The 16,664-nt window shown below is 41.5% G+C and overlaps 1 protein-coding gene across 1 annotated transcript in view; it reads right to left on the reverse strand.

The window, feature by feature from the left end:
• Window positions 1–2,794: 2,794 nt before the first annotated feature.
• LOC146260551 (1-phosphatidylinositol 4,5-bisphosphate phosphodiesterase delta-3-A-like) overlaps window positions 2,795–16,664 on the reverse strand; it is a 58,709-nt gene continuing 44,839 nt past the window's right edge. The window contains exons 14-15 of the mRNA XM_084669373.1: window positions 6,697–6,846; window positions 2,795–6,219 (exon numbers count right to left, since the gene is read on the reverse strand). Of these exons, the coding sequence (XP_084525499.1) occupies window positions 6,053–6,219; window positions 6,697–6,846 (317 nt within the window). The 3' untranslated portion in view covers window positions 2,795–6,052. The remainder of the gene's footprint in view (window positions 6,220–6,696; window positions 6,847–16,664) is intronic.

Below are 16,664 nucleotides of genomic sequence, written 5' to 3' on the forward strand. Positions count from 1 at the left end.
AGTGAGAATGTTGCCCGGTACAGACCGCATAGTCGAGCGGCAACCATGTCTTCACGTCATGTGACTTATGTCACATGATAATTTTACAGTTTTACAGTCAATTTTACATCTAAAAAGTTGACCAGGGCAGCTTTCAAGAGATATGGGAATTCTGCTTTTAATTCAGCTGGTCCTATTATTTTTGTGATTTGTTTAGTCTTCCTCTGGACATTAGAACAGCGCCTTCCTTGTCCGTTTTTAAAGTGAGGTTAAAGACCTTTTTATTTGATGTGTCCTATAGGGAAGAGTGTTGATGCAGTTGTTTTGTCTGTATGTATCTGTTGCCATATCATGTCTGTATGTATCTGTTGTCATGTTGATTTTAGCACTCTGTATAGCACATTGGTCAACGAAAGTTGTGTTTAGTTGTGCTTTATAAATAAAGATTGATTGATTAAACTGGCAATCTGAGTAAGACTGCATCCCCGTTACACAGTTTTGACGTTAGCCTCAGTCAGACTCGCTCACTGGCAGTGTGCACAATGTTGTATTTCACTCCATACTACACCAGAAACATCAGGGAGGACTGCCTTATGTAGATACAAGCCTGATGAAGATAGACAGCTTCTCAGATTTCTTTAACTGAGCCTGTTCCATTTGTCATTTGCCTGAGAAAGCAACCTCCGTTAGCCAGGCTAGTTTTGCCCGATCACTAGGTCAGGCTATTTAAAGGTATCGGGGTCAAGTGACTTTTGTGCATAGAAAAGTGAAACGTATGTATTTGTCCAAAGGCCAAGAGTCTCAAAGGGTTAATATCACGCCCTGCAATCCAGTGGCCAGAGATATATGATGACCTGATCGACACTCCAAGTGTAATAGACCGGGGAGAAGTTTGTCTTTTGCAACCGACATGCGCAGTTGAGCCTGCTTGACAGTTGTGTGACGTAGGGTGATAATTGGTCTATTTATCTAAGGTTAAGCTAATAATGTCAGAGTAGGCTACATTTCGTTGCTATGCCAGGACCTGTTCAGAAATTGGGATATCAGAAAAGAAAACAGAAAAAAAAGGAGAGAGCTAGCAGGAGCATTCGACCCCCAAATAAAAGTAATACATATTTTTTTCCATGTTCTGCATTGCTCTGGGGACATTCTGCACTTTACCTGTAACTTGGCAGGAGGAGAAAGGTCTTTCAGTAAACTCAAAATAATAAAAATGACTTGTGCTCTACAATGAGCCAGGAGAGGCTCAATCACAATACTCTCCATTGAGTGTGAAATGGCTAAACAAACTGATTCAAATACATTATAAAAGACTTTGTATACAGAAAGACAAGGAATCCTTTATACATGGCTGTATAATAGGCAAAGATGAAGGCAAGTTAATTGCATTTTGTACAATTAACCCGGCGCAACACAAGTTGTTAAGGCCTCTCAGTTATATTTATTAAACTTTGTTTACGTTTTATGTATAAAGATGTGTTTGTTTTGCTATAATGTACCTCCCATAGCTGAGTAAGTCTCTCTAAGTTTACATATGTTTTATGTAAGAGAGAGAGAGCACACACTCGCATGCGTTAATAAGTAAAGACAAATTAGGGGGGCCCATTCACTGGACATTTTCAGGGGCCCAGCATTTTCTATGGGCGGCCCTGCTTACGAACCACTTTTCCGGTTCTCAGTCTGTCGAAAGAGAAATAACTGGTTCGCAATTAAGCTTCAGCTTGTTTCAAAGGGGGTTCTTGAATGAATGCAATATGAGTAGGCTAAATGCTTGAAAATATCACTAGAAAGGAAAAACTTAAGGTGACATTTAAGTAGTAGAGGTTAGGACCATTTTACATTGGATTGCCCAATATCTTCGTTTGATCCAACTTTTAAACTGTCTAAAGCTGCTAGTATAGCTTATCACTCACTATTCCCTCTTGTAGGGGAAATGAGAAGACAACCATTTCATTTTTCACTTCACTTTCTATATTTTGAATTGTAAAAGAGCAGCAACAAATGTATACTTTTAAATCTAGGCAATCTTCATAAATAATAAGTAAGCATTTTTATATAAAATATACTGAAATATCAGTTGTAAAAATTACAGTTAATAAACAGACCCATCTGCAACCGACGCAAGCAAGCACACCCTACAATTTTCCCAGAAATTTTACCCTCTCTAGTTTTGTATTTTTAGGTGAAAAATCCTCACTTTTAATCCATAGTGGTAAAAAACATTTGAAGAAATATATCTGTTTAAGATATATTGCTGTGCTTGTGGTATTGTACTAATATCGTAATTTCATTCAGAGTTGTAGCTGCATCGTGTTTGAGATGTTTTGTTGTACTGTGGTTAGTTGCTATTCCTAGGCACAAGGAATTCATGTGTAAAATAGATCAAACATAACTGTAACAACTTGTTAACAGCACAGCCAGGTTAACTTGACATGCAATGCTGGCGTGTGTTTATAAAAAAATGAATGAATTAGGACATAAATTCTTGAAAAGTTCAGAAGTACACGCCTTAAAAGTTAACTGGAAGACGTCAGGAAGGGTATAGAAGCCCATGGAACAGATACAACTGTACTGGCTTATATACTGTAGATACAGGATTTTTGTCTTCAAATGTATTGAGAAATAACTCTAAACCCACAATATATACTTTGGAGAAAGAAAATCTGATGACGGTGGATTTGTTTGGGAAAAAAACTAAACATAAAAGGTCTAACCCTAACACATTTTCTTAAATATAGTTATAACTAATCTTAACATATCAGTACTAAAGTCTATAGTTTTATTACTGAAAAGGCCATTTAAATGATTATCATATTTTTTTATTTGGATGGGTTAGGGCAAGAAAACAGAAACCCCAAACAGATGAAAACAGAAAATACAGCATTTGGTTAAAATTACAGTATAATGATCAAACAATGTGGCATCTATTCTACATATGTATACTCACACAAGGAGGTCTGATTGACTGCATGTCTCTTGCTTTCCACCATGTGACTAAAATAGTGTTATTGCACAGATAATGGAATGCCCTCAAACACATTTTAACAGAATTCATTGGTAGAAAGATTTAGGATTTAGGGCAGTATCCACCAGCTATCCAAATCCACCAGCCATACTGCTGGAGATTGTTTCAGGGGCTTCTCTCAATTAGAAATAACCCAACTGCACAAGTGCAATGTCATATTCAGCAGAAGCAGAGACATGTTTCTTGAATCAATAAAATAGCTGAAATGCACCATGAGCCACCATCATCCTTTTCAACAGGTCTCCATTCAGATATGGTTCACAACATGAAAATGATTGATAAAAGATCAATTGAGATTTTCAGTCTGGGTCTTGGCTGTGAAGTGCTTTGCTTTGAAAACTAAAACTATAAAGAACTACTGGCAGAATGGGCCATGGTTGAGATTTGCCTGTGATAATAATTTTCAAGGACAACTTTCTAAATGGATTTGCATAACAAACCATCTGGCAAGTCAGGTTACATGAAACTAGTCTACCGACAAAATAAAACTAAACAACAAAAACTGACAATTCTACCACAGTACAAAAACTGCATATGATCTAGACAAAAGTAAGCTAACACCAACATTTTTACTGTAAAAAAACATAGCTTCTAATCAAATTAAAAACTTAATTTTCAATCTTAAAAATAGACAAAAAACTCTGGGCTCACATAACTTTACTAACTTCAGCACAGCATAGGACGTATTGTAGTGTATATTAAGCAATTATATTATTCTGTTTATATATAATAAAAAAGCTTGGACCCTGGTTTATATTGGTAACCATTACTGCCATTACCTAAACATACAATGTAGTGCATATGTAACCTTAACGACTCAAAAATGTATATAAATATGGACAGTTTACACTCAGTGAATGACAGAAAGCAATCTTTCAAGAACCTGATGTTTGATCATTGTTGATTGACCTGTAATTTGTACAACGGAATATCATTAAAATTGTCCTTCGTCCTATTGTAATATCATCAGATAACATGTATTTTCAAAGTTTGTATGACGAGCAAAAAGCATTCTTCATATTGACAAACAATACCCCCTTTCCACCAAAGTGAACTAGTTCAGAAATGGTGCTAAAGCCAGTTCGGAGCTGGTTCAAGAAAGGAGCGTTCTAAGAACCGGTTTGCTTTTCCACGGGTTAGAGAGCCACCACAGAGCCACGTCAATACGTCACTGTATACATCTCATCTTTCCCAGCAACACTAGCGTGGCAGCGCCAAACACAAAGGCTGTTTATCAATTCGAAGAACGCATGGTTTTCTTGGCTATTGCGCAATACCCTGGGGGGTATTCCAGGTAGCGGGTTAAGTGAAAACTTTGAGTTGTTTAACCCTGAAAAGAGGCATACTCTGAGTTCCACGTTCCAGAAAGAAAGGTAACGAAACCCCAGGGTACTCGCAGCAGTATGACAACACTCATTATCAGCGCAACTTTATATAAACTTTTGCTGTATAGTGCTTATGTATTACATTTGTGTTTGTCATTTCACTCATTTGATAGCATTATGATAAAACGCAGCAACTAATGTCTGCCCTGCACTGCGATGCTAGCTAGGTTATCGAAAAGTCTGAGCAAATTTACAAATTAGCAGTTTCATCAATAAAATAAAAACATTTTCAGCAACCACACTGGCCACTTCTCGTTACATTTGAATTCAGATGCTGATTCACAAGTACGGCTTAGCTGAAATATGAATTGTAAAAACTTGCAATGGCGGTCAAAGGATTCTGTTCGTCTTGTTGGTCACGGTAACCCCGCCCCAAGCAGTTCTTATTTGGTTCCCAATCTAACCCAGTTCGCTATTTGCGAACCATATATGAACCACTTTTCCGGTTCTCAGTCTGTCAAAAAAGAACTGGTTCGCGATTAAGCACCGGCTCCCAAACCGGCACCCAAAATGCATTGGTGGAAAAGGGGTACCAGACATCTTTTTACATGCATGGTAACATGAAATCCATACTGGGATAGATAAGGTGCACAGGCAACAGGCCCATTCACCCAGGAAACTTTCAGGCGAATGGTTTGGTTTCAAGATTTCAAGCAAATCAGTCTGACACAAGGACAGTATCAATACTTCAAATTATTGCATAAAGAACAATAGATACAGTACATAGGTAAGTGCTAAAATGAGCCACAATCATGCTCTCTAAGATCTATTATGAGGTGACATAATGAGTTTGAATCAAACTATCCCTACTTTAATGAGGTATAGTAATCCTGGAACATAACTTTCCTCGAATTTAGGAGAAAAAAAATCATGAAGAATCAGGCAACCATATTTGACTTGCTCTGGTGTAAAGGGTGCTGTTGTCATTCAGTTTTGTTTTTTTACAGTTTCCTTTTCTTGCATATTACATAAGTTTTAATGTTGGAGAATTCACTCAACATAATAAACATGTTTAAGATCACTAAATACTCAATTTGTTCTTGTTTACTTAAGCTTCCAGTTAAGTTGTGGGGCGTGCCCCTTGGAACGTGAAGTCAAGTGAAAACTATGAATAGTCTACTCAAATCAAGATACCATCAACATTCCAAGAATTCCAATGCTTACACAGTTCTTTCACCACCTTAATAACAGGCCTACATTTTCTTTAGCTTTACAATATATTGTAAAATACTAATTCACTCATTTATTGTTACTCGATTATTACTCGACTCATTTATACCCCTTGATATTTCAGAGATTAATTTATTTGTTATGTGTATGCAATTTCCAAAACATAGGCTATTTCCTTTTACCATTACAATTATTGTTGCCGCCAATGTCATGCCGCCAATGTCATAATCGTGTTGCCGCCAATGTCATAGCAATACAAATTGCGATTACCTGTCTACACACAAATGGCTATGTAGTGAACTTCATAGAATTCAATAAAATTGTTGAAACAATAATTTTGCATAGTCTATACATATTTTTGCTATAAATATAAATCTTTTTTAGGTTATAACCTATGAACTTGGCTGACAATGGCCCCTTTTCACCAGAGTGTGTCACATATTAGTACAATTCTGATTTTTTCACAACAGTCAGACACAATCAGGGTGTACAACTAACTCTTTTTGGTTGGTAATTTAGATGGTGACTTCTCTGCAGTGGTGCTCTTGGTAGGGCTCTTGGTGGGGCTGCTGTGGCAGGGCGTGACCTTGATGTGAATGAAGAGAGAGCTGGGGGACAGGCTGGAGCCATCAACCTTCCTCAGGGGAACATGTCGGTAACCTGGGAGTGCATGGAAGGACAGCTCTTTAACATTCCTCAACAAGGTTGATTAACAAAATACGTTAACTAGGTTTTTCCTTGCTAGCCAAGTAAAAGAAGACTATCTGTATAGGCTAAATGTAATTAAATGTTTCACACATTTAACTAATTGTTTAGGTTATGGTTTATAAGGTACTGTATTTGACGACTCAAAACACTTTCCCCGTACCTTTGCCGTACTTGAGGAAAGGCTGTTAAACTTTTTGTTGGTCAGAAAGTGGGACCTAATGGGGTACACTACCGTTCCTCTATAAAGGCACTGTAACAATCTTCAAAATCATTACCTTTGTCCACTTCTAAATTATCTTCTAATTAATCAAGATCTGTGTTTGTTTCAGCTCAAATTCTATTTTACATTGAAAGTTACTTGCGTATTGTATAACACAAGAATTAAATTAAATGTGACCACTACAATGTCCACAGATTGTACATACACACCTGTGCGCATGCTGGAAAAGGGCAGGCAAAATTGCCCCAGGAAGTCATTTCTGGAAGTGTAGTCATGGTCTTCTACCAGAAAGCGTACCAAAGTGAGCTCAGGCACGTGCAGAGTGAAGTTGAAAGTACAGTCCCACCGAGGGTTAAACCCTGCAACACAGAGATTTTTAAAATGTATTATTTCAAAAGCACTGTGTTACTTCCATAGTGTACCACTATGAAAAGTATCTTTAGATCCATCTTACATACATCTTTAAATTTGCAGGGGTGGAAAATAATTGTTTTGTTATTAAAGGGATTCACTAGCCTGGCTCTGCCCTCCTACGTACTTCCGCTCAATTTTGATTTTGCTTCTGTACTGCGTCTAGGATTGAGGTACGTAAGTCAGATGTCTCAGGTTAACTTTCTACCTGTCCAATCAGCGAACAGAGGGAGTGGCTGAGAACGATCACGTTGATGTTGTGCGCTAGTTTGTGTTGTAGTTCCGTAATGGCAGCGGAGAAAGATGCGAGCGAAGCCATTCGGTCCGTTGTGGCAACGCTGCCGAATATCCATAAGCTTAAGCCGGAGCAAGAACAAGTTTTGCTGAGTTTTATTGGTGGCCATGATGTTGTGGCCCTCCTCCCCACGGGGTTTAGGAACAGTTGATTTTTCAGCTACGACAGCTACCTCTGTTACAGTAGTGGTGAAGGAATTGGCTAAGGCGAACACTAGCAATTGGTTATGGCAGATCAGAGTGGTTCGAGGCAGATCCAATAGTTTTAAATTTCAACAGAGTACTCGCCTACAAGGAAGTCAACGCTTGTCAATGGAGCGAGCCCAGACTCTCTGTACAAATGAAATGTACGAGAGTCTGGTTAGGACCAGGCTAGTGATTCACAACAACCCATGTAGAAATTCAAGATGTGCTATTAATGCAGAATATGTATTTTTCTCTAATAGATCAGAAGAAAAACCTGGGGTCAAATGTACAAAGGCGCGTATGCATGAAAATGGGCGCAGAAACGTGTATGGGAGTTTCAGATTTATGAAAATACATGTAGTTAGAGAATCTGCATACTTGGGCCACAGGATGTAAAAAAAAAAAATTGTGTCATGGGACCATAGAGTGGCCGCAGGAAGCAAAAATGTGTGTTGGCCAATAACTGTTGTTTTGGTTGCCTTTATCTTTATCGTTTGTCTTGTGATATCTTGGGAGTTCCTGTGTCTAACACATGATAACATGTGATACCACCATCTTGTTTTGTGGTATACACAGTCCTGTAAATATATATTTGCAACCATTTTCCTAATTGAAACGTTTCAAAAAATCGCTAGTTTAGTACGATAATGTTACAGTGCCGATTTGCACAACAGTCCCGCATTTCTCTGACTAGCATGTCTACAGTTTTAAGCAAACTCCATTAGCAGTTAATTTAGTTTTATATCAGTGCATGACACTACTTGCTTTGGAGATATCGATACGTGCTAGATGACGTACCCGTAACCAAATGGCGTCCCATTTCTTAGGGCCCTTACCCCTCAGTTTCGAGGGCCAATGGCTAGGGGTAAACTAAGGGCTAGGGGTAAGGGGGAGTATTGGGATTGGCCCTCTAAGTGGTTTATCCAGAGATGGAGAGATCACACTGGACTGCTCTCAGTTCTGACACTTTTGTAATGTAGCCATAGTCTACATGAATTTCAATCACACACAATATTAAATGTTCCCAGCATGCAACCCAGCACATATAAATGTAGACAATGCATGTAATTCATGTACAGCTCAGCCCCAGCATGTCATTGGTCATCAATTTTCTCATATGCAGAAACATAGCTTTGATAAATAAAATACGTGACTGTTAAATGTAGGATATTTAGCCTGTATATCTGCTATCACATTGTTTACTTTGGGATTTTGCTAGCTAGCGGTAGGCTAATAGGTTAAACCCTCCAGAAAGTTATGTTGAAATAGTGAAAATGCAGAAATGATATAAAAGTTTAGCGTCGCACAAATGATCCACAAAAGAATAAGTTAAAATAAACGTTCAGAACGGTTAGAAAACCTTGTTCCAAAATAGTTAAATTAGCCCTATTATTCAGCCCTGAATTTTCAATGACTGTGGAGCTAGCGCGTGGCTGATCACATTTTGATCACAGTCGGTCATGGTATGCACAGCAATATGGCGATATAAAAAACTGCTTTGTCGTTCCTTAGCAAGGACCTTATACGTTTGAGCCTTCTAATTCAAAATCACCTTAAATTAATTGACTAAGTTACAAAATGCTTTACTATCTATATTACCCTTAAGTATTATAGCTAGCACAGAGGTGCAATGGGGGTAAGTAATGGGGTAAGTACACTTTAAATTTATAAGAGTATCATGTCACTAATTCTTCCAAGTTGTACACAACATCTGTTTTTGGATTAAGTTTATTTGTTTTAATATCAATATCAATATGTTCATACTATGTACATGAACTACATTCCAAATTATGGTAAAGTGATGAATGACTGTTTATAACAGTTGCAGTAATTGTATGAGCCATGGCAACCCTGAAGGCTATGTTTTGAAGCAAAAGGATGACTTGAAACTTTTGCATCACCAAATGCCATACTCCTAGGTGTCAACTCTGGTCTGGTGGAGGAGAACCAATTGGGGTCCCGGGAAAACAGCCGGCAGCGCAAATATATGACACTCAAAAAAATACCATTGCCAACTCATTGTAAGGCATACATAAGTTGTTCTGATCGTGGGGGGAAAACATATTTGTCAAAACAACAAATGTTTTCATACTAATGCTTTCTATACCCCATTCAGCTGTACCAATTTTGGGCAGAGACCATTCAAGGTAACATTTGTTATTATGTTACAGCTAATCTAGAAGAACCACAGTGTACCAATCATGCAAACTCTTGTAAACTCGTTTTACTTGTCTTTTATTACAGACACATTACAGGTTATGCTCCGGAAGATGGAGACATTGGAGGAAAACAAGCGAGAGGCTCTCCTATTCAGGCGACTACAGGGTAGACACTGAAGAGGTGCCAATGATGGACCTACAGGTGGCCCAAACACAGGCTGAACTCCAAGACCTTGAGGAGCGCCTTAAGGTGCTGGAGTTCCGAAAGAGAGTGGTAGGTGTTTTGAGATGCTGTGAACTATGCTGCCCTACAAAAGCAAAAGACCGTCACTCGCCGAAGTGTAGAACAGAGAAAAACGACTTCAAAGTTTTTGCACTTTCAAAGTAGTTGTCCTGCTAAATGTATTTTAGGTAGGACACTGGAAATCTATCAGTTTAATGTTTTAGTGATTACACATTGTGTAAATTTGATTTTTTTTTTATGTCGATCTTAAACTGCACTTTTGACCCCTATTTTGAAGGTACGGTAGTATACTATAGTCTAGAGTAAATTTTAATTTATGCATTTAGCAGACGCTTTTATCCAAAGCGACTTCCAAGAGAGAGCTTTACAAAAGAGCATAGGTCACTGATCATAACAACGAGGTAGTCTCAACCACTGCAAGCAGCCAAAACATGAAGCATCGAATAAGAGTCATTGTGATCCTGGAAGAAACTAACATCAGGTCCAATCAAGCAAGCATTTCTAAGTGCCGTTGTACTCCCGGAACAAGTGCGTCTTGAGCCTTTTCTTGAAGGTGGGGAGACGGTCAGTGTCCCTAATGGAGGTGGGGAGCTGGTTCCACCATTGGGGGGCTAGGCAGGAGAAGAGCTTGTGTTGAGACCGGGCGGTCTTGAGCAGTGGGACCACCAGGCGGTTGTCTGAAGAAGACCGCAGGTGACGGGTGGGGGTGTAAGGCTGCAGAAGAGACTTGATGTAGTCGGGTGCAGTCCCATTTACTGCTCGGAAGGTCAGTACCAGGGTCTTGAATCTGATACGGGCAGTGATGGGTAGCCAGTAGAGGGAGATGAGGAGCGGGGTAACATGGGAGCGTCTGGGTAGATTGTAGACCAGGCGGGCCGCTGCGTTCTGAATCCTCTGATGAGGGCGGGTTGCACATGGTAAGAGACCAGCAAGCAGCGAGTTGGAGTAGTCCAACTTGGAGAGGACCAGTGCTTGGACCAGCAGCTAGGTGGAGTGCTCAGACAGGTATCTCCTGATCTTCCGGATGTTGTAGAGAGTGAATCTTCACGACCAGGAGACTGCAGCAGTGTGGGCCGTGAGGGAGAGCTCGTCATCCATGGAAACCCCGAGGTTCCTGGCAGAGGATGAAGGGGTCATCGTCGCAGATCCCAGGGTGATTGACAGATCGTGGGAGATGGAGGGTTTAGCCGGTAGTAAGTGGTCATGCCAAGGCAAAATACAGTAACTTTCGTTTCTTCGCTCACTTAGTTGCTTATCATGATATAAACTCTGTATATTATAAGCCAAGGTAACATACACGTGGTTACCAGTCACAAGCGAGAGTGTTTTTGAATTAACTGCCAGGAAAGGATACTTATAAACGACTCATGTTTGGGATGTTTTGTGTTGAATGCCAGCGAGTAGGCTAGGCTAATGCTAGATGTGTTTGTTGTTGCTAGGTTGTCTATTAGTTAAAGTGAAACCGTAACTCAATTTGAACGTTTTTGAGTGCCGCAAAACAAAGGCAAAGAACCGCAACTGATGTTACGGCGTTCTGCATTGGCTTTCTAAAGCCAAAGCAGGCTTTTCGAAGTTACGGTGAAGACAAAAACCTATTTTCTCTGAAAAACAGACAAGTTAATTTAAGATATTTGGCCACATGATAAAGCAGATCTTAACTGTTCTGAAAATGAAAAAATATCATTTTCGACAAAATTGAAGTTACAGTGTTTTCCTTTGCACGGCAGTATGGATTACACTCAGCATATAACGTTCAAATTGGTGCTAACAATAAGTTAATGACTTCTATTGCAGATGCTGTGATAAAGTGGAAGACGGGACGGGGAGAACAGGCTGTGGAGCTCCTCATAGCGGAGACACTCAAACACGCCCCGGCAGCCCATTCAAAACAAGCCAGGTGAATGAATCATGATTGCAGCTTCCATATCCAACCTTTTCACATGGCTATGTGACAAAAAACTAGAATCCTTTAATATTTTTTGATGGTGTATATTATTTGAGATGTGATTTTTTTATGACTTGTATATCCCCTTTCACATGTGCAATTTTGTTGATAGAACACTAACTTATTTTGTGCTTCATTGTCAGAGCCAACAGACAAGACCTGTAGCGACTGTAGGGACTGGCAGACGATTTTAATTCACTGTTTGGCACTTTTTGAAATAAAATGACTGAATGTTACATGGTAATGCTGCCTTGTTTATGATTATCTTGAGTTAGGCTACACATCACACAAACATAGTCCTCCTAAAGTTGGTTACCATGTAGCCTATTATACAAGAACAAGTAGCATTTTGGGCAAATGAGGTCTGCATATGAACCGCCCCAATATAATAAGTAGAATTGAGAAATATAGGTTACTTAATTACCGTCACAGTTACGGACTGGTGTAATAAACATTGTGTCGTGTAATGAATGCTGTAGCGTTTAATCAAAGAAATACGGTAGAATAAAAAATAATACTGAATGTGGTAAAGTGACAGGGTGTATGACGTTAAGTGTCAGTTTGGGGCCTTGTTAATAAGGCTAGTTGCGGAAGGAAATAAACTGTTCTAACGGATCTAATGGTTTTAGTCCTGATGAACCGCAGCCTTCTGCCGGAGGGGAGTGGCTGAAACAGAGTGTGTCCAGGGTGGGAGGAGTCGCACTCTGAGGTGTGCGAGGGAGATTGTGGCCGACTCATTTCTATTGTACCTTGAAAAGTCCCAGTTGCAGAGTACTTTTTCAGGTCGATGTGCTTGACTTTTCCTTTATTTTTGATGGGCATTCCAACACAGGGCTCAGGTCACTCAGTACAGACACCCAAAAGAATGGCTTTTCGGATAATTATAACGATTTATCAACCAGTCATCATTGTGGGCCAATAAATCGGCAGATTCCCTGAACTCCCGCTCGCCTTAATCTCCCATTTGCAATATGCTCCAAAAGCACTAAACCACCATCACTTGTGGCCCAAATTCACACACTTTCTTTCTGGCTAAATAGGCTAAAGCGATTATGCGATACTGGAGTAACCCCCTGGGTTATTTTATGTGTGCACAAATATTAATAACTCTTAACATTTACTGTAAAACATATGTTCACCTTTAGTGAGTCATATCCACATTCCTTACAGGTTTTACAATCCGTATTAGCGCCCTTATTGTGTATTCTAAAACATCTATTATTTACTACTACCAGTAAAATTGTATTATGTGTTTGGTCAATGAATGTGTCAATCAAGGGCAATAGCAAAATTGCACTGTTGTAATCGGTTTCCTGTTGATTTTTGTTAGGGCGGAAGTTACACCCTGGTTGACTGGCACTGTACATATGTTATGTTTTTTGTTCTTTTCTGTCTCTTGGGACATGACCGCTCACGAGAGAAGCTGGATGGTTAGCTCTCGTGGCGCGTCAACAGGAAGAACCAGCATAAGCTAGATAAACGTAGGTTTGATGCCTATTGTATAAGCTAGCTACACCTAGCTTCTATATTGGTGTTAGGCTAGCCTATATTAGGAGCGGTTAACGACTGACCGCCGTTGAAGTTACGTGAACTGTTCAGCGGGTACCGTGTTCCTGCCATAGTCCCGCGGTAGTTGTTACTGTGGCTATTGATTCGGTTTAGCCTACCCTAAGTTCAAGTGTGCGTCATCTAGCTGCTGCAGACATAAAGATGAAGCCATCTGAAATAGACAATCTTAAGCACCAGATTCAAACTCTGCAAAGTCAAGTACAGCAGTTAACAGTCAGAGGCGCATCTCCGCAGACAAGAGCTCTCGCCACCTCCGCGGCTCACTCAGATCCTGAGGTGCAGGCCCTCCAAGAGCAAGTTCTCAGCCTGCAACACCAGCTCAGTTGGAGGGATCAGCCATCCAAAGTCCCTCCGGCTCAAGAGAGACCTAAACGAAACTTTTCCCAAAAGCCAAACAGTATCAAGGAGCCTGCCAAGATGCCTAAAGACAGCTCAGAGGTGTTCTGTTATCGCTGTGGTAAAGACGGGCACATCGCCACTAACTGTGCCAGCTCTGAAAATCCCTCCGAAGTCATCAGGAAGCTCATCCAGTCCATGCACAAGCTTCAGAACAGCCAAAAAGAGGCCACTGCAGGCACCTCCCACTCTAAAAGACCAGGCGGCCAAGTCACTGCAAGTCAAGTTGGTCCTTCTGAGTCCAGCCATATTCCTACTGGCTTAATCGGGGCACCCACAGTTGGCCGCATAATCATTGAAGGCAAGATCTGTGAAGCTTTAATGGACAGTGGTTCTACCGTCTCCATCATATTTGAAGAGTGGTACTCCAAGCATCTGTCTCACCTGCCATTGCACCCAATCTCCAGTCTCAACCTCTGGGGCCTTGGCCAGAACAGCTATCCCTACAAAGGTTTCATCACTGCTCAAATACAGTTTCCTGACGACGACACCCAGAGTGAGCCCAAGACCGTTTTGGCCCTTGTCTGCCCAGAACCTAATGGCCCACAGCAGCTACTCATCATTATTGACACAAATGCCCCGGCTTTTGATCACAAGCCTCAGCCAAAAAGCCACTCCAAGAATAACAAATCCCAATCCATGTGTGTTTTCACTCAGTCTAGTCCACCCGCCAAGTCAGTGCTGAACAACAATGACGTCGTGGCTAAAGTGAGATGGGCAGGCCCTGGTCCGCTGACTAATATGCCAGGTGGTGAACTCTCAGCTATCTGTAAAGTGTCAAATTCAGAGCAACTGGAAGACAGCATCCTTATGATTGAGACTCCTTCTACAGGCGCACTCCCTACTGGAGTTCTGATACCCCCTTGTTTTCTCCTCTCTACCGAACTGGACAAGAACAGATTTTTACTGTTCCTAAAAATTGAGTCAGTCAAGGCCTAGTCGATTCCCAAAGGTACTGTTCTCGCTCAGGTCCACAAAGCAGACATCGTCACACAAGTTCAGCCAAGTCAAGTGCCCAGTTCAAGACTTGATCAAACACTTTTCAGTTTTGGTGATTCCCCTATTCCAGAACACTGGAAAACAAGACTGTCGCAGAAACTGGCAGAGCGTCCACAAGTATTCTCACTATCAGAGTGGGACGTGGGGCTAGCACAAGGGGTGGAGCATCGCATCAGACTAAAAGATGAAAGACCCTACAGAGAGAGAGTAAGACGGTTGGCCCAAGCAGATATAGACGATGTCCGTCGTCATCTGCAAGAACTGTTGGCAGCTGGTATAATTAAAGAATCTCGCTCTCCCTACGCCTCGCCAATTGTCGTGGCGAGAAAGAAGAACGGCAAGATAAGAATGTGCATTGACTATCGCACCCTAAACACCAGAACCATACCAGACCAATACACGGTCCGCAGAATCGACAATGTATAACCAGTCTCACAGTAAGTTGCTGGTTCTCTGTGCTTGATCTTCGCAGTGGTTATTACCAACTTGCCATGGCAGAAGAAGATAAAGAGAAGACGACATTCATCTGTCCTCTGGGGTTCTACCAGTTCGAGCGCATGCCCCAAGGCATCACAGGAGCCCCTGCCACGTTCCAGAGATTAATGGAGAAGGCTGTGGGAGATATGAACCTGCTTCAGTGTCTCGTGTATCTGGACGATCTCATTGTCTTTGGCCGCACTTTAGAAGAGCATGTAGAGCGCCTTATGAAAGTCCTCGACCGTCTTGCAGAGCAAGGTTTGAAACTCTCCATTGATAAATGTCAGTTTAGCCAGCCTCAAGTCAAGTATGTCGGTCATATCGTCTAGGTCAGTGGAATGCTCTCTCCAACCTCAAGTCACTCCAGTCCTTCCTTGGTTTCTGTGGCTATTATATGAAGTTCATTGCCAACTACTCAGCAATTGTCTGTCCTCCCACAGACCTAACTAAGGGGTACCCGCCAACTCAAAAGAAAAGAAAGGCTTCAAAAGATATTGAAATAACCTTCTTTCGTCCATCTGTGCCGTTTGGAGAACGATGGACCCTTGAGTGCTCAGAGGCATTCAATAAAATAGTTAATTGCTTCACACATGCGCCTGTCCTGGCATTTGCTGACACCACCAAGCCGTATGTCCTCAACGTCGAAGCCAGTCTGGACGGACTAGGGGCAGTCCTTAACCAAGAACACTAATGTCCTGCGCCCTGTTGCATTCGCCAGTCGTAAGTTGAGCCAGCCCGAGAAGAACTACCCAGTTCACCAGCTAGAATTCCTGGCCTTGAAGTGGGCTGTTGTCGGCAAGTTTCACGATCACCTTTACGGGGCTCGCTTTACTGTGAGGACCGACAACAATCCCCTCACTTATGTACTTACCACTGCTAAGTTAAACGCTACGGGTCACCGATGGTTAGCAGCCCTCACCACCTATGACTTCGACATTCAGTACAAGCCAGGCATAGAGAACGTGAATGCAGACTGGTTGTCCAGAAACGCCACGGATGACAATGGATGGAGACGCATCTCGACCTCTGGTGTCAAATCCCTATGCCATCTTGTCTGTGGCTCTCAGGCTTCCGATTCTTCCAGTCGGCTCATTGACCAACTAGGGCCCTCGCCAAGTGCAGTTCCTGATGTCTTTGCCTGTTTCTCTCATCTGCAGCTGACCCGTCTCGAAAGGCTTAGCAAAGGTGACCTAAGCAAAGCTCAAGACCGCGACCCTGTGATCTCTGTTGCCAAGAAAGCAGTGTCAGTTGGTTCCTGGCCCCAGCAAACTAACAGTCACCCAGATATGGTGCTCCTTCAAAGAGAAAGCACCAAGCTCCTCATCAAAGATGGCGTGTTGCACCAAAGGATTAGCAGACCTGGCGGTCACACAGTTCTCCAACTCGTGCTCCCAAGTCAGTTCAAGCCACAAGTACTCCAAGCCTTGCATGACGAGTCTGGGCATCTTGGGGTCGAACGCACCGTGGACCTCCTTAAGGACCGGTTCTACTGGCCCA

This window comes from Hypomesus nipponensis, chromosome 13, assembly GCF_054491055.1.
Source record: "Hypomesus nipponensis isolate SF chromosome 13, ASM5449105v1, whole genome shotgun sequence".
In the NCBI taxonomy this organism is placed as follows: Eukaryota; Metazoa; Chordata; class Actinopteri; order Osmeriformes; family Osmeridae; genus Hypomesus; species Hypomesus nipponensis.